Below are 27,791 nucleotides of genomic sequence, written 5' to 3' on the forward strand. Positions count from 1 at the left end.
TTAGAAAAGCAGTAAATTTGAAATATTGAGGTTCCAAAACTCTGTGTTTTATTATAGATCAGTGAAGGAAATTTTGATTATGGACCCTTGGCAAGACTAGTAAGCAATTTTCAAATTAAATTTTATGTATTCCAAAGGCTGAAATTATTTTTTACTCTCTCATTTCTTATGAAGCCAAAATTCTCTTCCTGATCCATAGATATGTTACAGAACTTCTGATTTTTTAAAAATGTGACTGTACCAATTATCCTTTAGTAGAAATTATATTGCTATATTTTGAAAGTTTTTAAGTTCTTAATAAAAGAAAAATGGAGATTTTGGACGGTAATTTGACCTTAGGAATATTTATAGGAAAGATAACCACCAAAATAATTTCATGGAAAGAAGGGTCCTTGATGTTTGGAAAGGATTCTCCATCAAAAGAAGCAGCCTGTCATCTTTCTAAACCTAGCTTCCTTGTTGCTTAGGAACAAGAGAAGAAATTAACCTCACTCTTCTGTTTTTGCTACTTGTGACATTGAACAAGGTCCCAACTACTGAGGCTAACGTCGAAATCCTTGTTTTCCCTGCAGACTGCGTCATCTGCCATCAAAGGTGCTATTCAGCTGGGAATAGGATACACAGTGGGTAATCTCACCTCCAAGCCAGACCGAGATGTTCTCATGCAAGATTTTTATGTGGTGGAAAGTGTGTTCCTGCCCAGGTAAGAACATTGTTTATTGTGATGATTTCCATGCTAAGGAACCTTTCTTGTGACATCCCCATATTGAAGACTTTTCTGCTGGTACAAGACTTTTCTACCCATGAGTGTGTACATCATGTACTGATGTTCATGTTGGACCTTGGTGTGCCCAAAAGTAATCCAAGTAATTATTACTTTCGGTTGCATTAAATGGCTTGCATTTTTTTTTAACATGGCCTACATTTTTATAGCAGTTGGTAAACAGAGTTTATCCTATGGGTCAGCTGTAATTAGTTGTAATAATGCCTGAAAGACTGTATGGAGAAAGACTTTGAAATTCAGTGGGAAAGAATAGAGTAATCACAGTGATGTCTGCATAGGTTTAGAAAAAGAGGGCACCTGGGACGCAGCAGATGGTGGCAAGTTTTTGCTGTAGCCCTAATTTAAGAAATGAGTTGGGGATCCCGTAATTGGTTCTGCTATCTAAATATTCTCATGTGTTTCCTCTTTTAACTCTCCTCCAGAAAACTTAAGGGAATTCCCCTATGTTGACAGCATATTTGAAAAGACAGCCAAGTTACCCATACATGTCACCTCTAACTTTATCATGTGCATGCTAACGTGCCAAGTCACTTCAGTCGTGTCTGCTTCTTTGCAACTTTACGGACTGTAGCCCACCAGGCTCCTTTGTGCATAGGATTTCCCAGGCAAGAATACTGGAGTGGGTTACTATGCCCTCCTCCAAGGGATCTTCCTGACCCAGGATCAAACTCACATCTCTTAATGTCTCCTGTATTGGCAGTCGAGTTTTTTTTTTTTTTTTTACCACTAGTGCCACCTGGGAAGCCCCATACTGGGGGGATAAATCAATTAAATAAATCTGAGATGGATGATAGTGATGGTTGCACAACACTGTGAATGGACATAATGCCACATAAGTATACATTTAAAAATGGATAAGATGGTAAATTTATATTATGCATGCTATACCAAAATAAAACAAATAATTTAAAAGTCTAATGCTCAGTTAATGTAAGAAGAGAAGTACTCACTCTTAAATTGGAACTGTCACTACCACTGACAGGACTTTTCAAAGAAAGAAAATAGATACTCAACTTAGGGGTTTGGAAGCAATTATATTGTCTTTGTGGCTATAAGGATTGACTTGTCATTTATTTTAAAGTAAATGTTTCTCTCTAAAATAAGCCAGTTTTATTATCAATTATTGCTAGGCTCGAATGAGAATGGTTGGGTGACACTTCTCCTCTCCATGTTTTCATTGTCTTTAAAAATCTTCAGGGATTTTTTTGTCCAGGCGTCAACTTCCTAGAAATAAAACCTTTAGATGAGTGTGTCCATGAAGTCACAACAGAGCACATAAATAAAAGAAAGTCAGCTATAAACCCAGACAGCCTCATTCTTTTAAAATTTATCATCTCAGCATTATTTTTTGAATTGGAGTATGATTGCTTTACCCCAATGTTTTGTTACTTTCTACTGTACACTGAAGTATATCAGCTGTGTGTATACATATATCCCCTCCCTCCCATCCTCCTCCACTCATCTAGGTCATCACAGAGCCCTGAGTTGAGCTTCCCGTGCTATACAGTGGGTTCCCACCAGCTAGCTATTTTACACATGGTAGTGTATACATGTCAATCACAATTTCCCAATTCGTCCCACCCTTCCCTTCTCCCCTGTGTCCACGTGTCCATTCTCTACATCTGCATCTCTATTCTTGCCCTGAAAGTGGGTGCATCTGTGCCTCATTTTGCTTTAAATCCTCTTAGCTGAAGAACAAAGTTGGCCTATGAAAGGTTAGAAGTTTGCCTCTCTCTCTTTCCCTTGCAGTTATGAGAACTAGTTTTCATGCAGAATATGGACAACCCCAAGCCCTAAGATATAATCCTGTCTGTTCATGACATCGTTGTTCTCTCTGTGGCTGGAAATTGTCCTTTGTGTTGGTTTTTTAACAGTCTATCATTCAAAAAAGTATGTATTAAACCATTTTTTCCTCTTTAAAGTCAGGAGGTCATGAGTTTATCTTAATCTTTTGGTATGTTCTGTTAGGCTCAAATTCTTTTAAATGTGTTTACAGAGTATTCTAATTCTCATGGTCTTCTGGGGCCTCTACTCAAACCATTCAACCTTTTTTTTTTTTTTTTTTGAGTCCTTTTGTGGAAGGATGGCTAGCAGTGAGTTAGGGCACTAGAGCACTTATAACAAAGATGTGTGTACAAAGAGCAGGGTGTTCCATCCTGGCTGATGTCTTCTACTCATACTGTCCAATCAACAGAGCCAACTGTTGATGGGCACCAGGAGAAAGCATATGGTCCTCAAGCCTGCAGCATCAACATCATCTAGAACTAGTTAAGACATGCAGGTTCTTGGGCTCCCCGATCCCAGATCAACAAAATTAAAAACTCCAGGGCTAGGACCCAGGAATCCGTTTAATAATTTCTCCAGGTGACTCTAAGCACATAAAAGTTTGAGAATCACTGAGCTGGCACATTGCTTCCCATTTTAGAGTAACAATTGTTCTAATAGATAACAAATTTTGTTCTTGGAGCACATAAAACCCCAAGTGATTTTTAAATTAATATCTTAAATATAAAAATTATATATATTTAACAATTGAATTATACATGACACTCTAAGAGATACTATACAACAAGGAGTGCATAAATAAGGTCTTCATAGACACTTTTAGGGGGCTTCCCTGGTGGCTCAGACTGTCAAAAATCTGCCTGCATTGTGGACGATCCAGTTCAATTCCTGGGTGAGGAGGATCTCCTGGAGAAGGAAATGGCTACCCACTCCAGTAGTCTTGCCTGGAGAATTCCATGGACAGAGGCTACAGTCCATGGGGTCGCGAAGAGTCGGACACAGCTGAGCAACTAACACTGTTTTTCAGGCCCTTCTGAGTGTTTTGATTCCTTTTGTTCATGGACAGTTTATCATAAGCATACTGCATCTTTATGATTAAGACAAAATGAGATTTTTTTCTTCAGGAATAGAGAACCAAAGTTGTACCTACCTGGATTTTGCATCTTTGACCTTAACTCTGTGTTCCAAGAGAGCAGCAGCAGCCACTGAGTGACAGTCATGTCCCTGGGGCTGGGAGCACCCAGCTAACTGATCCTATTGAAAAGAGTCCACTGTCACATTCAGATATATCATTCAGAGTTTGGATAGCTTTTAAATGTCAATATGACATGAACCATTTGATTCAGACTAGAGTCTAAGCAAATAGTGTATTGCTTGTTTAAAGAACACACAGTACAAGGAACTTTATTTGGTACTCTGTGGTGAACTAAATGGGACAGAAATCCAAAAAAGAAGGAATACACACACACACACACACACACACACACACACACACACACACACACACACACACACACACACACACACACACACACACACACACACACACACACACACACACACACACACACACACACACACACACACACACACACACACACACACACACACACACACACACACACTCACTCACTTTACAGCCAAAACTGACACAGCAGTGTAAAGCAGCTATTGTTGTTCAGTCAGTCAGTCAGTCGTGTCCGACTCTCTACAACCCCATGGATTGCACCACGCCAGGCTTCCCTGTCCTTCACCATCTCCCGGAGCTTGCTCAAACTCATGTCCATTGAGTTGGTGATGCCATCCAACCATCTTGTCCTCTGTCATCCCCTTCTCCTCCTGCCTTCAATCTTTCCCAGCATCAGGGTCTTTTCCAATGAGTCCGCTCTTCACATCAGGTGGCCTCAATGTTGGAGCTTCAGCATCAGTCCCTCCAATGAATATTCAGGATTCATTTCCTTTAGTATTGACTGGTTTAATCTCCTTGCAGTCCATGGAACTCTCAAGAGTCTTCTCCAACACCACAGTTCAGAAGCATCAATTCTTCGGCACTCAGTCCTCTTTATGGTCCAACTTGCACATCCATACCTGACTACTGAACAACCCGTAGCTTTGACTATACGGACCTTTGTCAGCCAAGTAATGTCTCTGTTTTTTAATATCTGCCTAAGTTTGTCATAGCTTTTCTTCCAAGGAGCAAGCGTGTTTTAACTTCATGGCTGCAGTCACCATCTGCAGTGATTTTGGAGCCCAAGAAAATAAAGTCGCTCAGTGTTTCCATTGTTTCCCCATCTATTTGCCAAGAAGTGATGGGCCTGGATGCCATGATCTTCATTTTTTGAACACTGAGTTTTAAGCCAGCTTTATCACTCTCCTCTTTCACCTTCATCAAGGGGCTCTTTAGTTCCTCTTCAGTTTCTGTCATAAGGGTGGTGCCATCTGCATATCTGAGGTTATTGATATTTCTCCCAGCAATCTTGATCCTACTTGTGCTTCATCCAGCCTGACATTTCGCATGATGTATTCTGCATATAAGTTAAATAAACAGGGTGACAATACACAGCCTTGACATACTCCTTTCCTAGTTTTGAACCAGTCCATTGTTCCATGTCTGGTTCTAACTGTTGCTTCTTGACCTGCATACAGGTTTCTCAGGAGGCAGGTAAGGTAGTCTGGTATTCCCATCTCTTTAAGAATTTTCCACAGTTTGTTGTGATCCACACAGTCAAAGCCTTTAGCATAGTCAGAAGTAGATGTTTTTCTGGACAACTATATTCCAATAATAATTGGAAAGATAATTATTACTCCAATAATAATAATTTAAAAAGAACATATATGCTCCAGATGCATTACATGGAAACAAGAAGCTCACATGGGGTCTTGCCTCAGTTTCCTCATCTGGACTCAGTTTCTTCTTTGGTTTAGCAAAGGGCTTGGTCCCAGTGTTTCTCAACAAATGTGCTATTGACTTTTTTTGGATGAGCTAATTCTTTGTGCAAGACTGAACATTTGTCATCCCCAGGCCATGCCAGTAATATCTCCTCATTACTGTAGCGATCAAAACCCTTCCCACAAAGCGATGGATAAATTCAGTTTCTTGATTCTGGTGGCGGTTTCATAGGTATACACATATGTGAGAACTAACTGTACATTTTATTGTATGTCAGTTACAACTCAGTAAAGGGGCCAAATAGTGCTCCCTCCCCACCCACCCATATTTCTCTACCTGCCTAGGGGTGAGAGGCCCTTGTTGCCAGCTGTTGAAACATTCTGAAGTCTCTGGTGGCTGTAAAATCCAATGCATTTATCTGGGTCATAGAACTAATTGCTTAGGGTGCCTTGAGATGTTTTAATTTACTACTGCTCTGAGACTGCAGAATCTGTTTCCCTTAGCAACGAAGTGCACTGTGTTATTTTTTATTTCTTTATTTTAAAATGGCTTGAAGTTATTTTTAGATATTATGTATTTGCACCACAGATTATTTCATTTTGTAGATGGAAAAGAGCTCTAGACCTGTTTAAGATTTTAAGGATGGTATAAAATTCTTTTTAACTGTCTGGTTCCATGATCTTCCAAAATCACAAAATAGATGAGTAAGAGAACCATGGCCATATCTTCATCTTTTGACCCCAAATTCTGTACCACCCAGAACTCAAGGTTGTAGATTTTTCATGTGTAAATGGGATTAGGAAGATAGAGACTGTTTTATCATGTTTCTACCATGTAAACTTGAACCTGAAGTGGCAACAGAAGGCAAAGTTTAAGAACCAACTATGAACTAAGCATAGTCTTATTAATAATATTTGTATGTTCTGTAATATTATTGTTATTACTTTTCATCTTTACCATTAAGAAAAACCTATTTTATATATGAAGTAGCTAAGCCCCTGAGGTATTAGGTATCTTAACCCAAAGTGATAAACCAGTAAATGGTAAAGTCAGGATTTGAACTCAGTGGTGGCTGGCTCCACAGTTTTGTTTCTCCCTATACTATGGTGATGAAACACAGGAACGGTATTTCTTTTTGAATTAAAAAAAAAAAAAAACAGAACTTATGAAACTAAATCTACCTATCTGGCCCCTTGACAACCAGCTTGAATCCATCCCTCTGTTCCCCTGTAGGAGACACCATCACTGCCTTCTCTGGGATGGAAAGTATGGTTTGAAAGCTGGCAATAAATATATCTTTCCATATACAAGAATAATTATCTAATTGAAGAATTTGTTAAAAAAAAAAAGAAAAGAAAACGCCTGTATTTTCATCTACTCACTGGAGTTTAGCTTGATGTGAAGATCATTGCAGACTGCCCTTAGGTTTGATGGATTTTCTTCTTTGGAATTTATTTGAATCACCAGGTGAAGTGAAAGTCACTCAGTCGTGTCCAACTCTTTGTGACCCCATGGACTATACATTCCATGGAATTTTCCAGGCCAGAATACTGGAGTGGGTAGCCTTTCCCTTCTCCAGGGGATCTTCCCAACCCAGGGATTAAAACCAGGTCTCCCGCATTGCAGGCAGATTCTTTACCAACTGAGCTATGATATTATTCTAAATGACAAGCAAACATATATGTCAAAGATGCATATAAGCATTGCCAAATATCAGTGCTACGTTTAGGGTTTTGACAGACTAGCTAACCACCTGCATTTCAAGTTTCACTGACATAAAGTCATCCAAGAATCCATTTGTACCATGGGTCAGCACACTACAGCTCATGAGAAAAAGACGGCCCTGTGCTGCTTTTTTTTCTAAATAAAGTTTAATTGTAACAGCCACATCCGTTCACTTACATAATGTTTAGGGTTCCTTTTCCACTACAACAATAGAGTTGAGGAGTTGTAACAAAGACTGTAAAAGGTTTGCCAACCCTTGATCTATACCTGGTTTTTTCCATACAAGGTTTTATATAGATGTGGATAGAACACAAAGCTACCGGAATATTCTTCTCAGGATTAAATGAGAGGTGTGACTGTTGCTGGTAAAGCCAATAATACAAGGTCCCTTCAAGTCAAAACTTTTCAAATATTTGTTGAATATTTATGTAGTGGGGGTGGGGGAAAGATAATTTCCTATCGATAAGGATCATATGCCTCTTCCTTTAATTCAAAAGTGAAAAATTTGTTGCATGCACTGAATATTACATAGCATTTTAACTTATTTGAAATTGCTTGTAAACATAATTTCTCAGTGTGGTAATAACTACTTTAGAAGTTTAGCATTTAGATCATGAACAATGATATCACACGTTCCTAGTAAATGACACCCTGGAATATGTTCTTTGGTTTTGGAATTTAAGCTGTCTTCAGCTACTCACTTTTAAAGACTGGCTGTTAGCTTGTTTGCCTCAAAAGATGGTAAAGCCTTGTGTTCCAGAAGGCAGCTCGGGGTACCATCACAGATGTGTTCAGCAGAAGGAGACTGGCACCTTCAGGGAGTGTGTCTTTTGTTTCATTATGTTTGTTTTGTTTTCCTTCAGGAGAATGGAAAAGCAGTCACTGTCTGATTTGGCAAGAGAACCAATTTCTATTACCCAGGTTAAATAGTTGTATGTGAAAACTAAGCAATGTCCACCTTACCTGAGCTGGCAGAGGCAATTAGTAATGCCTAATGCTGCTTCTGCATACCCTGCCTTACACAGGTTCACTTTGAAGACGGGGTGCCCCCACTAGTTTGTTACTGGACTGTGTCACTGGTCCAATTGTATTACACTTAAGTTTTCTTTGTCTCAGTATCACCATCTGTATATTAGGACAAAGTCACTTATCCTGCCTCATGGGAGGTGTGATGGTTAAGTTGATGTGTCAACTTGACTGGCTAAGGGATGCCCAGATAGCTGATAAGACATTTTTTCTGGGTGTGTCTGTGAAGATAGTTCTAGAAGAAATTAGCATTTGAATCAGTAGACTGAGTAAAAAAAGATCACCTCACAGTTTGGGTGGGCATCATCCTGAATAGAACAAAAAGGTGGCAAAAGGGCTGATTCACTCCCTACTTGAGGTGGGACATCTGTCTTCTCCTGCTGATGCTGAAAGCTCAGCTTCTCGGTACACTGGTGGTGAATCAAATCTTGGAGACAGAGTTTTAGGTGAAGTAGAAAAGGATAGCTTTATTGCTTTGCCAGGCAAAGGGGGACACAGTGGGCTAATGCCCTTAAACCATGTGTCCCCACTTGGGGAGGATAGTGAGAAGTTTTATAGTAATTGTTCAAAGAGGGTGTGATCAGTCCATGGACATTCTTCTGATGGGTTGGTGGTTAAGTAAGTGGGAGTCTGCCTTCAGGTCTAACTGGTCTGGGGTCTTCATGCTTGTGGGCAGCATGCCACCATTAATCATTAACTCCTTCCACCTGGAGGGGGCTTCAGTATCTGCAGAAGAGCTCAAAGATATTTTTGTGTGTATCCACTGATGGGAAAACAGGACCTTGCCCCAAGGCTGCTCTTGACCGTTTCTCCCTGGCCTCACATCCCCTCCGTTCCCTAATTAACTGCTTGAATCTGCCCCTTGGAACTCAGGGAAGGTCAGGGAGACTGAACGAAGGCTGGTTTCCTATAATCAAAGAAATGGAGGACACAGAAAGGGCTTGTACCCAGGAGCCCCACAGGCCCTCGACATTATCACTGCCCTGGGACATCAGTGTTCCTGATTCTTGGGCCTTCAGATTTAGACTGGGACTTATACCATTGGCTTCCCTGACTCTCAGACCTTTGGGTTTGGATTGGAATTACACTACCAGCTTTCCTGGGCCCCCAGCTTGCATACGGCAGATCGTTGGACTTCTCAGCCTCCATTACCACATGAGCCAATCCCTTATAATAAATCTGTCACCTAGGAGTTGCTGACCCACTCGTTTTGCCAGGAGGCCACTAACAGTTACAGTTTGAAATCAAGGAAGCTCACCATATGTAAAATGTTGCCTCTAAAACATCAGAGCTCTGGGCCTCAGCTCCAAAACTGGACCTCTTAAGAGTCCTGGAGATATTAAATCAATTTCACCCTATTGCTGAGTGTCAGATCTCTCCACTCAGTGCCACTGAAAATAGTACTTGGTTATCAGGCTCTGAAACCACATATGCAAAGCAGGGTGTTCACGGTACATACAAATGAGAACCCCTAAATGGCTAATCAAATTCAGCCCACCTGATCCTGTAGCATGATTAGAGATGGGGAGCATGGGGATGGGGAGATAATTGGGGTATTTGGGAAGGTTGTAGCCTGAAACCTTTAACAGGATCCTGAAAAGACTAATCGAGGAACGTCAAGTTGAAATTAAGGCCAACCTAATTGCTGCTGACTTTTCCACTGCCTTGGTGTAGATCTAATCTCCTCTTGTTTGTTCCTGACTAACTTAGGTCATTACTTTCCCTCCCTAGGCTCTGACTTCCTTATCTGCTAAATGGGAAATTCCAGATGCTGGCTACTGCTTCCTCAAGCTTCAGCATTGTAATCCTAAACATTTACTGCCATTGAGAAATAACATACTTTTGGACTGAAGACAAGCACTAACTTTAAGTTCAGTTAAATTGAAAATTGAACCCACCTCCAAAGAGTAAATATCAAAATCCCAGAGCTGATCCATAATAAACTCTTAACTGCTTTTTGATGAAATAAGGGAGAAAAGAACAAGATAGAGAAAGTACTATTTTTTATTTGAAGTTTCTTCCTCCTTTGGTGAGGTTAACAAACTCTTTCTTTAGTAACTTGATAGGGTAGAACTGTGTGTTGGCTTACTTATTTAGGTTCTTACTTGGCAAAAGAAAGTTGGAGATCCTACATGGGCCTCAAAATTTTTTAAAGATTTTTTTCTTAATATATATTTATTTTATTGAAATATAGGTGACTTACAGTGTTTCAGGTACACAGCAAGGTGATTCAGTTATACATATACATGTATATTATTTTTGAAATTATTTTCCATTATAGGTCAATCCAAGATATTGACTATAGTTCCCTGAGCTATACAGTAAACCTTTGTTGTGTGTTTCATATCTATTTTTTAAAATTAGAAACTAGCATTCTGTTCATACTAAGTCAGACAACTAAAAATGTATGACATTTTGGCCTCCAGATTTTTATTGTTGAGATTTTACCAGCTCACGGGATCCAAACATCTCGAATTAGTGCTGAAAACATCGCAGCTGAAAATTCCAAAGCCTCAACTTTTTGCTGAGACAGGAAACTGGGGTCTTTTTTAAATGGGTTGAAGAGGACTAAATCTTAAATTCTGAAGACGTCTTCTCTTCGGCAGACTTCATTTTTGCTGAGTCTAGACGCCTGACCGGCTCCTGATGGCTGCCACCAGGCTTGGGCCCGGAAAGCCCACAGGGGTCTTTGGTGGAGCTCTCCCACTGGCCGGTGGACGAATGCTGATTGCAGCTGTGTTTGCTGCCTTGGCTCAGCATTTCCTACATGTGCAGAGGAGCCTCTGTGCTGGACATCAGTGGGCCAGCACCCACACTGGTCCCCCCTGGGTCCCCCGTAGGTCTGCTGCTGATCCTCGCTGCACCTGCTGTGTGGTGTTGCTCTTGTTCCCTGTACCTCCTGACAACCTCCAGCTGGGGCCAACAGCCCAGTAATTTGCATTTCTTTCAGTAGAGCTTCTTCATTCTTGTCAGGTTGCTATTTGTCATTCACTGGAGCAGTTTACTAAGCAGAAGATTTACTGAACCTTTCTGCTGTGTGGTACTGAGTGTGCAGAGCTTTGTTTTGGGCTTATGGCTTTTACCCCCAGCTTAAAAAAAAAAAAAATTAATGTTGTAAATGGTAATACATAGAAGGGTTAATCCTCATGATGCTTTTAAAAGAAATACTGTGAATAGTGTCCCTTTCATTCCTGTCCCTTTTGTACCCAGTGTCTAGCTCTACTGACCCCTGTTACTAGGGGTCTGTACATCCTTCAAGAGTTTTTTTATGCAGATACATGCCAAAGATATATTTTTTTGTTTTTGTATACAAGTGTTGGCATGCCGTACACAGTATTTTGCATCAACCTTCTTTCACTTAATTTATCTTAGATCTCACCACGTCAGTGCGTTTTGTTGTTCAGTCTCTAAGTCATGTCCAACTCTTTGTGACCTCGTGGACTGCAGCATGCCAGGCTCCCCTGTCTTTCACTCTCAGAGTTTGCTCAAATTCCTGTCCATTGAGTCTGTGATGCTGTCTTACCATCTCATCCTCTGTTCCCTCCTCCTCCTCCTGTCCTCAATCTTTCCCAGCATCAGGGTCTTTTCCAATGAATTTACTCTTCACATCAGATGGCCACAGTACTGGGGCTTCAGCTTCGGTATCAGTCCTTCCGATGACTATTCAGGGTTGCTTTAGTGTAGGACTGACTGATTTGATCTCCTTGCTGTCTGAGGCACTCTCAAGAGTCTTCTCCAACACCACAGCTTGAAAGCATCAATTCTTTGGTGCTCAGCCACCTTTATGGTCCAACTGTCACATCCATACATGACTACTGAAAAAACCACAGCTTTGACTTTATGGACCTTTGTCCACAAAGTGATTTCTATGCTTTTTAATTAAGCTATCTAGGTTTGTCACAGCTTTCCTTTAAGGAGCAAGTGTCTTTTAATGTCACGGCTGCAGTCATTGTCTATAGTGATTTTGGAGCCCAGGAAAATAAAATCTGTCACTGCTTCCATTTTTTCCCCCTCTGTTTGCCATGAAGTGATGGAACCAGATGCCATGATGTTAGTTTTTTGAATGTTGAGTTTTAAGCCAGCTTTTTAACTCTCCTCTTTCACTTTCATCAAGAGGCTCTTTAGTTCCTCTTCACTTTCTGCCATTAGAGTGGTATCACCTGCATAACTGAGGTTACATAAGCTTCCTCATTCTTTTGTAATAATTGCATAGTATTCCAGTGTGTGACTGAAACTTAATTGACTGGTTCCCTTCTGAGAGACATCTAAGCTGCTTCTAATCCTTCATCATTATAAACAGTGCCATAGTGAATAACCAGGTACACATATGTCATTTTATACAAACACTAGTTTAGCATATAGTAATGACTTTGCTAAATCAAGAGTTGTATATCCATTTGTAATTTTGACAGTTGTAAAAAATGTCCTCCAAAGAAAAAGTATCAATTTACTTTCCCACTAGTAGTGGCTCAGGGTGCTAGTCTCCCTTGAGCTATAGCAAAGTTTTAAGTTTTTACTCATCTGAGAGAGAAAATGATCTCTTGGTGACAGTTAATTTGCATTTATTCTATGACAAATGAGGTTGAACATCTTTTCATATGTGTAAGTCATTTGTACTTCCATTTCTGTGAACCGCCTGATTATACCTTTGGCTATTTTTAAAAAATATTAACATATAACTTTTTGGCCTTTTTTTTTTTTTGCTGTATCTTAAAGCTCTTTATATTGGGAGGTTAGCTTTTTGTGAAATGAGTTGCATATGATGGAGTGGCCAAAAAGTTTGTGTTTTTCAGTGCAGTGCTATGGAAAAACCCCAGTGAACTTTTTAACCAACCCAATATTTTCTCATTTTGTAACTTTCTTTTTCCTGCTTTTTAAAACCAAAAAAAAACCCAGCCACCTCATTCTTCATGTGACATGTTCAACCTTGGGCTATCTCTTGTTTCCATGCAACCTCAATCATCCAGACTCACTGAGGGCTCCACATGTGCTGGGGCATGGCCTTCCTTTCACATTTTCACCCACTCTGCCATGTCATTTCTAGAGGTTCAGTACCAGGTCTCAGAGAGCACAACTTGTCAGTGGCAGAGATGGAACTTGAACTCAAGTCTCCCTGCACTACAGGGAGTTAGGAGTATCTCAGCCCCCACATAGGGGGTCCACTGTGATTTGAGAGAATGTCAAATCTTAATATTTATCAAAGGAAAGCAGAATTCATGAACTACAATCTACTAGGAGAAAAACAAATTAAAAGAGGTCATGTATTATGATCCACTACTAAGGAGCATTGCTGTCCATTCAGGCAAATGGAGAAGTTCAAGATTGTATAACCTCAGCAGTTAATTATTAATATCTGTTAATTATGCTGTGAAGAAATTGCCACTTCCTGTAATGCCTCTGTTAAGTATTATCCTTGTTCTCTGTTCATTGTCTCCATTATACACATATAATTTATTGATGACCCCATACAGGCAAGCCTGTATCATAGTTGATCCATACCTTTTTTTATATCTTAATGTGACCCAAAGCTATTAATAGATTCCGTTTACTTTTTTCATTCTTAGTGATGTAATGGCTTTTTATACCAGCCGTCAGGGGTCAGGGTGGATATGTAAAAAAATAAAGGTTCCCTTTCTTTACCTAGAGATGTTCTGTGTGTGTGTGTGTGTGTGTGTGTGTGTGTGCACATGTGTCTGCCTGTCTCATCTCCAGGGAAACTTAACACTATCCTTTTCACACCTTTTCTGAACGAAGCACAATAGCCAGGGAGATGTGAATCCAAGGAAAGCTGTTGTAATTAGTGGTAGATTCAGGGAAAGGTGAAGAAGTCAAGAAGCTCTGAGTAACCAAAAATGATAGTAATAAATACTGTATCCTCTCTGATAAAATCTTGGGTCCCCAACTGCATGAGAATAATCATTTAAAGAATGATTCCATGTAAGTGGAATGGGTGTTTTATTTTACTCTTAAATGTTGAAGGTGATCTGTAATAGAATGAATTATTTTGACTGCATGAGATAGAAAGGAGATAAGAGAGTGGAAGAAAATAAAAAATTGTGGCAACACTCTTGGCCCACTGAAAGTAGCCTGCTTCAGATTATTTTCTTAATATAAATTTTTTAAATTGGAGGCTAATTACTTTATTGTATTGGTTTTGCCATACATTGACATGAATCTGCCACGGGTGCACATGTGTTCCCCATCCTGAACCCCCCTTCCACCTCCCTCCCCATCCCATCCCTCTGGGTTATCCCAGTGCACCAGCCCTGAGCACCCTGTATCTTGCATCGAACCTGGACTGGTGATTCATTTCATATGATAACATACATGTTTCAATGCCATTCTCCCAAACCATCCCACCCTGGCCTTCTCCCACAGAGTCCAAAAGACTGTTCTATACATCTGTGTCTCTCTTGCTGTCTCGCATACAGGGCTATCATTACCATCTTTCTAAATTCCATATATATGCATTAGTAATACTGTATTGGTATTTTTCTTTCTGGCTTACTTCACTCTATATAATAGGCTCCACTTTCATCCATCTCATTAGAACTGATTCAAATGTATTCTTTTTAATGGCTGAGTAATATTCCATGGTGTATATGTACCACAGCTTCCTTATCCATTCGTCTGCTGATGGGCATCTAGGTTGCTTCCATGTCCTGGCTATTAGAAACAGTGCTGCAATGAACATTGGGTACACGTGTCTCTTTCAATTCTGGTTTCCTCAGTGTATATGCTCAGCAGTGGGATTGCTGGGTCATATGGCAGTTCTATTTCCAGTTTTTTAAGGAATCTCCACACTGTTCTCCATAGTGGCTGTACTAGTTTGCATTCCCACCAACAGTGTAAGAGGGTTCCCTTTTCTCCACACCCTCTCCAGCATTTATTGCTTGTAGACTTTTGGATAGCAGCCATTCTGACTGGCATGAAATGGTACCTCATTGTGGTTTTGATTTGCATTTCTCTGATAATGAGTGATGTTGAGCATCTTTTCATGTGTTTGTTAGCCATTTGTATGTCTTCTTTGGAGAAATGTCTGTTTAGTTCTTTCGCCTATTTTTTTATTGGGTTGTTTATTTTTCGGGAATTGAGCTGCAGGAGTTGCTTGTATATTTTTGAGATTAATTCTTTGTCCGTTGCTTCGTTTGCTATTATTTTCTCCCATTCTGAGGGCTGTCTTTTCACCTTGCTTACAGTCTCCTTCGTTGTGCAAAAGATTATTATTACTTGCTTGCAACAGTGAGAAAAGATGTCAGAGGTCTCTATGAGCCTCTTTGCTCTTAATCTCTTATTTCTACACAGCCTATGTTTTCAAGTTATAATTATGTAAGTTTCAAAATCATTCCTTGTGTCAGTCCCATAAGATGTATAACTGAGTGCATGTCTCATAAATCCCAAAATATGGGATGAGGAAATGTTTGTACACCCTGCCTGGGTATCATACAAGCATTATGAATATTCACCTGTGCTTGCTTAAGGCAACAATAGCCATCTCAGTGAGCGGATGATCTGGTCATACGTGAGTTCCTCTCCCAAGCAGCCTCCATTCCTGTGTCACTCCTGTCCTGTATGTGCCTTGCTGCTGCCTGAGTGCAGTCCTGGCCTTCCCAGAGAAGATTGGTTGTTATAGGATGGCCCCTAACAACACAAGCCTAATACTTCTTTTGGAAGTCACCAAAAGACACGGTCATCTGTAACCATGCATGGGGAAAACTGGCCACATGATATATTGAACAGGTCATTTCCTAAATAGTTTTTAAGGATGATTTTGGACTATATGATCTTTTTTTCCTTTTATGTTGACTTTTGAACCTAAGCTTCATCTAAGAATCAAGTTTACTGAATTAGCATTATCTTAAACTCATTTTTTCATTCAAAAAATACTTATTGTCTACCATGTGTCAGGTCTTGACACAAAAATTCTGACAGACCTCAGCAAACTTAAATTGTAGTGGATTCTAAGTACTTGTTGTATGCTGAAAGCCTTTTTATTTGCACAATGTATTTGTGTAATATCCATGAAAGACTGGCCTCAGTGTCCCACCTAGAATGTGGTGAAAAAGAATTCTGAACCTCTAAATAAAAAAATTTTTTACAATAAAAAGTTAGGTAATGACATGTGAAATATATTACTGCCAGTAGTCAAAGAATAAAATGGATGGTAAACATCATAAACATAAAAATTCAGAGTAGCGGATGTCTCTAAGGAGGAGGAGGAGTATATGATCCATAAAAAGTACTAAAGGCAATTGAACTACATGAATAATATTTTATTTCTTAAGCAACAGTTTAGGTGCATGAGTATTTGCTGATCTCCTTATACCTTATACCTGTCATAAATTTTGCACAAAAATTTTCAAAGATGAACCCAGAAGAGGAAGAAAATCATGATATGTATGGGAATGGAAAATAGGTTTTAAAATTCCTAAATAGTTAAAGTCTTTTTCCTGTAACTGTGGGTATAAGAAAGAGTTTAGATTCAGCACCCATCTATTTCCACTGTGTTGGTTCTTTCTGTTGGTGAGACATTTTCTAAGTTATTTTACTTATTCCTAGTTTAAAATTTTTATGCAGTATTCAAAATTCATGGCCAAAAAAAATGCATTTTTGAAATTGCGCAAAACACTGGATCTTTTTTTTTTTTTTCATTTATTTTTATTAGTTGGAGGCTAATTACTTCACAACATTGCAGTGGGTTTTGTCATACATTGACATGAATCAGCCATGGAGTTACATGTAGTCCCCATCCCGATCCCCCCTCCCACCTCCCTCTCCACCCAATTCCTCTGGGTCTTCCCAGTGCACCAGGCCCGAGCACTTGTCTCATGCATCCCACCTGGGCTGGTGGTCTGTTTCCCTATAGATAATATACATGCTGTTCTCTCGAAACATCCCATCCTCGCCTTCTCCCACAGAGTCCAAAAGTCTGTTCTGTACTTCTGTGTCTCTTTTTCTGTTTTGCATATAGGGTTATCATTACCATCTTTCTAAATTCCATATATATGTGTTAGTAGGCTGTAATGTTCTTTATCTTCCTGGCTTACTTCACTCTGTATAATGGGCTCCAGTTTCATCCATCTCATTAGAACTGATTCAAATGAATTCTTTTTAACGGCTGAGTAATATTCCATGGTGTATATGTACCACAGCTTCCTTATCCATTCATCTGCTGATGGGCATCTAGGTTGCTTCCATGTCCTGGCTATTATAAACAGTGCTGCGATGAACATTGGGGTGCACAAAAACACTGGATCTTATACCTAAAGCATTACAGCAGTGGCTTCATTGGAGAGAATCGAGTCATTTTCCCAGAAAGGAGGCACAGGGGGATGAAGAATTTTCAAGCTGAAGATACATTGTGACTGGCAGGGGTTGCAAGCTTGGAGTGGCCCTTGCTACATTAGCAGCTGTTTTTCCCTGATGGCCATTGGCCTTTCTGACACTAGCTTAGAGAGATTCAGTATCAAGGGATGTTTTACTAGATGGGAAATTGGTACAGGACTAATAGAGCTAGAATTTGAAGTCAAAATTGTCCTTACTGATGTTCTTTATCTCTCTCTCTTTTTTTTTTTTAACATTTTAATTGCAGTGAAGGGAGCAATCTGACCCCAGCACATCACTACCCAGACTTCAGATTTAAGACATATGCTCCACTAGCATTCCGATATTTCAGAGAACTTTTTGGTATCAAGCCTGATGATTACTTGGTAAGAACTTATCATTTTCCTTCCTTCTCCAGAGATGTGTGATGTCAACATTTGTCTCATAGCAATAGCAACAAGTGTCTCATAGCAACAGCAACAAATGGCCTGCGTCTCTTATTTTACAAAACTCTGGAGCATAGCAAAAGGATCAAGTTTTATAATGATTATAAATTTAGCTTCAGGAAATATGTTTTGACTCTAAGTTTTACCTGATAGCTATAGAATCTACTATGGTAACTGACATTTAAATAAGTGGAATTCGGTTGCTACTTCAGATAATTCTTCTAACAGATAAAATTAACTATAAATACTCCTGTGAGTTTTGCTGATTGGGTTCTCTTTGAAAGTCTTCCTATTTTAATTGCCTTATTTATACCATTCATCTCAAACCTGCCATGGCCATGTTCACCTTGACCTATAATTTGAATATGATTTTAGAGAAGCTGGATAGTTTTGTCCTAAACAGCTCTTCGTGTGGGCTCTTTCTGAAGGTATTTTTTATTTGGTACGAGGGCATGTATTATCCTTAAGTCTGTCTTTTCTCCCTGTCTGCCTTTTGGCATGCAGCCAGTACAAACAGAGCAGGCTCTTTGTGAGAAAGTCTGATGTGACCTCAGAGTTTTACCTTATTCCTCCTGTTCAAGAAGCCAGGAAGTCTCTTTCTGTTTCAAGAGAAAAATGGTTTATCTTATAATTTGATCACTGTTAACACCCTGGGGCTCTTGAAAATTGGTTTTCAAGAAGCTTTAGGAAGGATACCATCAAATATTTATTGTTCATTCCATTCTGAATGATCTTAGTAAGACTTGAGCCAGATCTCATAGTAATCCTTTGCAGAAGAAGTATAGCAACATGTGTTACTTATTAACAGAATATTTAAACTCTGTTTTATAATTTGAATATGGTATAAATGATTAAATTCAAAGCTGATTCTGTTCTGAGCTGATAAAAACCCATGAATGATCCTCTCCCTTAGTTGGGCCCTAAGGAAAACTTCTGCCTGATGAATGAGAGAATATACTGGTTGCTCAAGGAAGTAATAGTAAGTCTTCATAGAGCATGAGAACTGAGTAGAACTGTGTAGTACTGTGAGCATCCTGCTGGCTTAAACATGTGCTCATACTACTCACATTTGGGATTCCCTGGTAGCTCAGCTGGTAAAGAATCCGCTTGTACTGAAGGAGACCCCGGTTCAATTCCTGGGTCAGGAAGATCTGCTGGAGAAGGGATAGGCTACCCACTCCAGTTTTCTCGGGCTTCCCTGGTTGCTCAGTTGGTAAAGAATCAACCTGCAGCGTGGGAGACCTGGGTTCGATCCCTGGATTGGGAAGATCCCTGGAGAAGAGAAAGGCTACCCACTCTAGTATTCTGGCTGGAGAATTCCATAGGCTGTATAATTCATGGGGTCTCAAAGAGTCAGACACAACTGAGTGACTTTCACAGACAACTCAACATCAAATATAAATAAACAACCTGATTTAAAAATGAGCAGAGGCTCTGAATAGACATTTCCCCCCAAAAAACATACAGATGGCCAACAGGTACATGAAAAGATGCTTAGTATCACTAATCAACAGAGAGATGCAAATCAAAACCACATGAGCTGTCACTTCACATCTGTCAGATGGCTGTGCCACCCTCTGCCTCCCCACACCCCACACCCCACACCTCTACCTCTCCACACCCCGTTGGTGGAGAGATTAGGTGCTTCTAGAGCAGTGTCAACCCTGCCCTCTTAACCACGCAAGTACATGAACACAGGCATTTGCAGGATGTGGGGCAGGATTTACATTAGGGAAGATCCTTTGGTTTCTGGCCATTTGGCAGTTACTGAGGGTCGCTCTGGTTTTAGAAAAGGCAGAGGAACCAGAGATCAAATTGCCAACATCTGCTGGATCATCAAAAAAACAAGAGAGTTCCAGAAAAAACATCTATTTCTGCTTTATTGACTATGCCAAAACCTTTGACTGTGTGGATTACAATAAACTGTGGAAAATTCTGAACGAGATGGGAATACCAGACCACCTGACCTGCCTCTTGAGAAACCTGTATGCAGGTTAGGAAGCAACAGTTAGATCTGAACATGGAACAACAGACTGGTTCCAAATAGGAAAAGGAGTACGTCAAGGCTGTATATTGTCACCCTGCTTATTTAACTTATATGCAGAGTACACCATGAGAAACGCTGGGCTGGAAGAAGCACAAGCTGGAATCAAGATTGCCGGGAAAAATATCAATAACCTCAGATATGCAGATGCCACCACCCTTATGGCAGAAAGTGAAGAAGAACTGAAGAGCCTCTTGATGAAAGTGAAAGAGGAGAGTGAAAAAGTTGGCTTAAAGCTCAACATTCAGAAAACAGACCATGGCATCTGGTCTCATCACTTCATGGCAGATAGATGGGAAACAGTGGAAACAGTGGCTGATTTTATTTTTCTAGGCTCCAAAATCACTGCAGATGGTGACTGCAGCCATGACATTAAAAGACGCTTATTCCTTGGAAGGAAAGTTATGACCAACCTAGACAGCATATTAAAAAGCAGAGACATTACTTTGCCAACAAAGGTCCATCTAGTCAAGGCTATGATTTTTCCAGTGGTCATATATGGATGTGAGAGTTGGATTGTGAAGAAAGCTGAGCGCCGAAGAATTGATGCTTTTGAACTGTGGTGTTGGAGAAGACTCTTGAGAGTCCCTTGGACTTCAAGGAGATCCAACTAGTCCATCCTAAAGGAGATCAGTCCTGGGTGTTCATTGGAAGGACTGATGCTGAAACTGAAACTCCAGTACTTTGGCCACCTTATGTGAAGAGCTGACTCATTGGAAAAGACCCTGATCCTGGGAAAGATTGAGGGCAGAAGGAGAAGGGGACAACAGAGGATGAGATGGCTGGATGGCATCACCGACTCAATGGACATGGGTTTGGGTGGACTCCCGAATTCGATGGACATGGATTTGGGAGTTGGTGATGGACAGGGAGGCCTGGCATGCTGCAGTTCATGGGATCGCAAAGAGTCAGACACAACTGAGTGACTGAACTGAAGGTCACTGTTATTCAGGAAACATGTTTGGAGAACCCAGTGGGGTCTTGATACTGTGTTATTGAAAACAATATTGATGATAGCTCATCTTCTGCCATATGTTACAAGTTAATGGATTCTCTCTTTCTGATTTACCTTGAGCTTCTGCCAACCAAGGTGATGCCTCAGACTTGCATTTCATAACACAGATTCAATCAGTGTGATGAGATTGCTGTCTACCCTGACAAGTCTCTGTTTAGTGGGCCAATGGCCATCAACCTGCAGACTAGGAAGCCCATTCTTTAGTCAGTCTGCCTCACAGGATTTCTTTCCTTGGGAAGGCCTTTTTCTAAGCAACAAGTCACACAGTTTATACAGTTTCCTAATGGGCCTTTAAGCTGGAAAAATTACCTTCGTAGTGAGGTCAGAATGTTTACAAAGGAGCAGGAGTCTATGCTGATGGCTTCTCAAAACAGAAGTCCTCCTTCATATACCTGGCAGAAGGTTGTTCATTGATTATTGGGCACTTTGAACAGCACCTGTAAGTAAAATGCTTTGCTAATAATTATGGAGAGATTAAAAAAAATTACAAGTCATGACACTCAAAGAACTTAGAATCCAATTGGGATGATGATTGATGTGGGAAAACCACCCATTCTACCAGGCAGTAAATAAAAAGAGGAAGCGAAACAATAAATGCTCCAAGATTTCAGAGGGAGAAATCGCTGTCTCTTGGATTGATGATTAGGAAGGCTTCTTATGGGTGTGGCATGGTTTAACTGTGACCTAAAAATTACAGTTAAATTTGAGCAGGTGGGGGAAAAGGAAAAGATGCTGAAATGGCATGTAAGGATGGGGAGCAGTGTTAGGACTATGAGACCAGAGATGCAAGTGCATTAGATAGGACTTTGAATGGCCCAGTATAGCAGGAAGGGAAGGTTTTGATCAAGAATATCAGAAAGATCAGTTCAGTTGCTCATTCGTGTCCAACTCTTTGTGACCCCATGGACTGCAGCACGCCAGGCCTCCCTGTCCATCATCAACTCCCAGAGTTTACTCAAACTCATGTCCATTGAGGTGGTGGTGCCATCCAAGCATCTCATCCTCTGTTGTCCCCTTCTCCTCCCTCCTTCGATCTTTCCCAGCATCAGGGTCTTTTCAAATGAGTTGGTTCTTCGCATCAGGTGGCCAAAGTACTGGCGTTTCAAAGTATTGGAGTTTCAGCTTCAGTTTCAGCCCTTAGAAAGATAGGACCAAATAATTCAAATAACCATTTATGTTTTTTTTTTTTTAAATTCTAGGTAATTAGTGAAATGTAAAGACTGACTAGATGTTTGATTATATGGAAGATACTTTTTGTAAAGGGATGGGATAAGGGTATTGTAGTTCTCTTTTAAAAGAGGAATCCTCATCCTTTAGAGACAAACAGTAGCTTACCCGATAAAGAATCCACCTGCAATGCAGGAGACCCCAGCTCAATTCCTGGGTCAGGAAGATCCACTGGAGAAGGGATAGGCTACCCACTCCAGTATTCTTGGGCTCCCCTGGTGGCTCAGCTGGTAAAAAATCTGCCTGCAGTGTGGGAGACCTGGGTTCAATCCCTGGGTTGAGAAGATCCTCTGGAGAAGGGAAGGGCTACCCACTCTAGTATTCTGGCCTGGAAAATTCGATGGACTGTATAGTCCATGGCGTTGCAAAGGGTCGGACATGACTGAGCAACACTCGGTAAAATGTTTATTAGAGAAATTATTTAATATCTGTGATTTGCTTTAAAAGAATCTGAGAAAAGCAGGCAGGGGAATGATTGAGGATGTAAAGAGACAAGATAGGCTATGAGTTGACAGCTGTTGAAACCAGAAGATAGACATATGAGTGTTAATTACACAGTTCTCTACTTTTATGTATATTTGAAATTTTTGTGATAAAAAGCTAGAGGAGGGGAAAGATAAGACTGGGCAGCTTAAGTGTACTTTTGTTTGATTGCATTTTCCACCTCCCTTCTTAATTGTACACACAGTTCCATAACCAGACCCATCTCTAGGAACTGCAGAAGACAGAACAAGGGCAATGGGCCTTTAACTACATGGCTACCTGGTCCCCAGTGGCTAGGACCTCACACAGCCCAGGATCAAGGCAGCTCCCCTTATTGGTCTTGGAGCTTCTGAAGGCTCACCTCCAAATCACTGTATCTGAGGACCCTACCCGGTGATCTGGAGTGTGATAGATGAGGAGGGGGTCTTTTGCCTGAGGCATTGTGCTTCAGAGAGTCAGGTAGAACCTCAGAGACTTTTTAGCCCAACTCTTCATTGTAGATAAGGAATCTGAGGCTGGTGAAGGGAGGTGCCCAAGGTTACCCATGCTGAGGGGTGGAGGCACAGCCCAAGCCAGAACAATAATCTCACATGCTTCCAACCACTGAGTCTTAGACCTGTTGTTAGATGGCAGGAATTACCTGGACTCCACACTTTCACTCCCAAGGGCCCCAGCTCAATCCTTGGTTGGGGAACTGAGATTCCACAAACTGCACAGCACACCCCCCCCAAAAAACACCAAAAGATATGGTTTCGAGGTGGTCACTCCCTAGCCATCAAACTGGAACTGTGGTTATCCATTCTGAAAAATGAGGCAAAGAGATCAAATACACCTAACAAAGCACATTTTGGAATGGTTAAGCCCAAAAAACAGAAGAATGAAATAAGATGTCCCCTGAAACAGCATGTGAAGGAAAACAAATGAAAGGATAAGGCATACATCACAAATACATCCTGGCATCCATCAAACTCGGGCTATCTAAGCCAAATTTGTGAAGATACACCGATCTAAACAGGAGGGGAAAGGCGAAGATGTAGGGATTGGTCACTATAGATAGATTTGATATCAGATCCCTGTGATATGTGTGTATTTCTGCTTAGTCTTACACTGTTGCATATGGATTTCAGCCTGAATTACTCTGATTACATTCTCAGTACTATTAAAATTCACCAAGTGCATGCTGATTACAGATTCATGTTGAAACGTGCACATTTGGATGTGAGACAGCGTGGTGACGGTGCATCCGCGTGTATTACAAAGCAATGCAAATGCTCCTTCCTCCTTATTTGTTCCTAAATAAGACCTCCCGGGGGAAGGGGCCCCAGAGCATTTCCCCCCAATTTCTGCTTAGGCAACAAGCCTTTGGTTCATTTCCTTCTTTTCCAGGTGCCTGGGTATTCCCAAGTCCAGGGTGATTTAGGTTTATTGACACCCATAAGAAAGAGAGCAGGGTAAATAATTAAACACCATTGATGGGAAGAAATGGCAGGGAAAATGATCTCCACCTCACTGTGCAAGTTTACAGCGCTGATTTGCCTTGGCAGATCCCAGCTGGCCTGTGCTTTGCATTCTTTCCAGTGGGTACATAGGGAGGCCCTGCAGGAAATAGAAGGCAGGGAATGAGCACACTGCAACAGCTTGCACAGTGAGGGTGCCAGGAAGGTGCATCAAGGTGCACACAGGGGCTTGTTGATCACAGCTAATTAAAATGTTCCCATAGCTCCTCTTTATTTGCTCTGAAAAGGCAACATTTTGGAGAGGATAGCTTAGCAGAGAACACTGTAACAGAGTTGCAAGGTGAAAAGCCATAGAATCAGAGGTGATAATGGTAGAAGGGGTTCTGCATCCTAACGCCAGCTTATTGTAGACTGACACTGTGCTAGGAATGACCCCAAAATGGTTCTTGAAAGAGGTCAAAACAACTGATTTCTCCATTCATATTCATCTGTAAATTGCATAATAAAGGAGTATTTGGCAATTAAGTAACCAATGAAAGAGTCTCCAGTTTGTGTCAACTGCTTCTGGAAGAATCTGAGACTTTAATTGGGAGCAGATGTTCACATCTGAATCCAGTTTTCCCTAGACAGCTCTTCCTGAATCACCCCCTAATTTCTCTATTTGCAGCCCCTAATTTCTGCATTCTTTGTTGTTTTTGTACTTTCACAACATTTACTCCTACCCACAAGAGGATTCTATGCCAGAAATCCAAACCCCATGGAATAAAGAATCAAAATCCTTTAGAGTCTGGGATCTGCCTTCATTTTTTATGAGAATGGGGTTTACACTTTTATTTTCCTGAGTCTCAGATTCGTGATTACACAAATCACCCACTTTTTCTTTTTTAAAACGTTAATTTATTTAATTGAAGTATAGTTAACTCACAAGGTTGTATTGGTTTCAAGTGTACTGCAAAATGATTCAGATATATAGATATACATATGCATGTACATTCTTTTTCAGATTCTTTTCCATTATAGATTATTACAAGATATTGAGTGGAGTTCCCTGTGGGTCCTTGTTGTTTATCTATTTTATGTAGAGTAGTATGTCTTAATCCCAAACTCCTAACTTATCACCCCCACCCATCTCTTTTCTTGCTTCACCAAGATCATCTTAGTGTACCTTTGAGTAGCCTTCTTGTCATGGGAGTTAGGCTGAAACTCTCAGTACATCCTAGGGCACTGCTGAGCATGTAGTGAAAAATGGCAACAGCAGTGCATAAGTGGTCACTCTTTGCCAGGGATTTCAAAACCATTTATTTTTAAAACTCTGAGATGCTATCAAGTATATATCACCATCTTTATTTTAGGGATGAGGTTTCTAAGACTCCAAGATGCTAAATTACTCAAGGTCACGTTACTAGCCACTGGCAGAATCATGATTTTACAAACTCATTTGATTCCAAACCCAGGCCTTTCCTTCCACGTGGACTCTGCCCTGAGCAGGGAAGGTTCCCTCTGCTTCCTCTTGGCTTTTACAGCATCCTGTGTGGAGGCTGATGACTGTTTTTATTTTCCTTGCTTATCCTCAACTCATTCTTAAGGGCTTAGGTTGCAGTGCTGCTTAGCAAGAGAGCTTCAGGAAGCAAGGCTGGAAGAAAAAGGAGAAGGTAGGGTATGAAAGTTGCTAGTGATGTTAAGAAAGGCAGCGAACTCTTTTCTTTTCCTGGTGAATTTTGTTTCCCTTACCCACAGTGCTGCCAAAGCAGGATGATTTAAAAGGTAACATCTACACACTGCCTTTTAATCATTTTTCTCCCAGTTTCTCTGTTTCTTCTCCTCCCTCATTCCCTTCTTCCTCATATCCTCTCAGATGTTTCTGTGAAAAGGACTTATATATTCACAAACCCAGATAAAACACTTTGAAGGAGGTTCAGCCCTGGTGATTTCAAATGCTTCCATCCTCAAAATACAGTTGCTTAAATCCCTGCTATTGTATCTCACCAGGGCTGGTCTGATCTCACACATTAGCTTCCTTACCTTTTTCTCTGCCCACAATGTTTCTATAAGTCAATAATAGGGATTATTAACTAATAAACACTAAACTCCTGAAATTGCCTGTTCTGCTGGTTTGGGGCACTACTTGGAGAGACTGACAGCCCTTCATTTGTTGGTGAATTTCAGTCGTTTATTTGACAAAAATTTATTGAGTCCCTTCTGTGTACAAGGCACAGATCCTGAACCATATCAGAATTTAAGAGAGTCATGGTTTCTGCCTTCATAGAGTTTTACAGTCTAGAGGGAACTTGGAATAAGTAAATAGGCAATTGAGGTATTTTATGGTACTCAAATGGTAAAGAATCTGCCTGCAATGCAAGAGACCTGAGTTCGATCCCTGGGAGAAGGGAATAGCAACCCACTCCAGTATTGCCTGGAGAATTCCATCGGCAGAGGGGTCTGGTGGGCTGTAGTCCATGGGGTTGCAGAGAGTCAGACATGACTGAGCGACTGACATGTTGACATGGTGTCCTCTGTGACAAGAGCATCCGCTGTCAGGCAGCAGGTGATCTGGACCCAGGCAGAGTTTTCCAGAGCAAGTGCTGTCCAGCAGACACTGAAGGCCAGTGTCACTATACCAGCCTCTCACTGTGTCTTCCTTTTGTCCTCTGACTGGGGCCTCTCAGCACAGCAGATGGAGTGAGTGGTCCTCTGCTCCAGACCCTCCAGTGGCTTTCAGCGCCCCTACATAAAAGGCCACATTCCTTATATAGCCTATGACTCCCTACTTGTCTGTCCCACCAGACCCTTCTGGCTTCTTCCCCTTCAGCTGTCCTCTCTGCTCCCTCCGCTTCAGCCGTGGCCTTCTTGCTGTGCCATGAACACTCCAGGCCTCAAGATCTTAGCCTTTGCCCTTCCTTCTGCCCTCAGTACCCCTTCTCCAGATATCCCCAGGCCTCTCCTCAAATGCCACCTTCCCAATAAGGCTTTTAGTGACCACTTTGTCTTCATCGTTGGTGGTACTCCCTGCATCCCCCTTTCCCTATGTCCTTTCTCTCAACAGCACTTAAGCACATTCTGATGTGTAAGTTATTTACTTTTTTGTTGGCCATTTCCTCCTACTGCTGTATAAGCTTCCTACGTGCCTGGGGCAGCGCATCTGTCTGCACTCAGTCGGTACTTTTTAAATGTTGAGTGAACATGGATAATGCATTTCTAGCATAGAACTAGAATCATATGTGATATTAACCAAATTGTCCTAAGGGTTTTCATGAAGAATCAGCAAGTCAAGTGGATGATAAAACCCATATGTCAAGTGTTTAATTGCATATATATCCTACCAAAGATAATTTATTGTCATATAATGGTAGTCCAGTGTCTGTTGTCAAGAAAATAAGGGTTTTTTAAAAAGGAAGTTTTATTTGGTGGTATTCAGTCAGATGAAGGTAGCATGGAGGTGGTTTCTGTTAGAAGAAAATGCAATCAATAGTCAAGAGTGTGTGGCACACTTGAGAAAATGAGAAAGTTCTCTGGAGTTAGAGGTAGAATTTAAGGAGGAAAGGGATGAGAGAGAAGGCCGAAGAGCAGAGCTTTGTCATCCAAGGA

At 40.8% G+C, this 27,791-nt stretch overlaps 1 protein-coding gene across 3 annotated transcripts in view; it reads left to right on the forward strand.

The window, feature by feature from the left end:
• The window catches only part of PIP5K1B (phosphatidylinositol-4-phosphate 5-kinase type 1 beta), a 329,589-nt gene that overhangs the window by 159,585 nt on the left and 142,213 nt on the right, over positions 1 to 27,791 (forward strand). For all 3 annotated transcript variants that reach the window (XM_043891261.1, XM_043891260.1, XM_043891259.1), the window contains 2 exons: positions 573 to 703; positions 17,803 to 17,920. In XM_043891261.1, the coding sequence (XP_043747196.1) occupies positions 573 to 703; positions 17,803 to 17,920 (249 nt within the window). The remainder of the gene's footprint in view (positions 1 to 572; positions 704 to 17,802; positions 17,921 to 27,791) is intronic.

Source organism: Cervus elaphus, chromosome 29 (genome assembly GCF_910594005.1).
Source record: "Cervus elaphus chromosome 29, mCerEla1.1, whole genome shotgun sequence".
Lineage (NCBI taxonomy): Eukaryota > Metazoa > Chordata > Mammalia > Artiodactyla > Cervidae > Cervus > Cervus elaphus.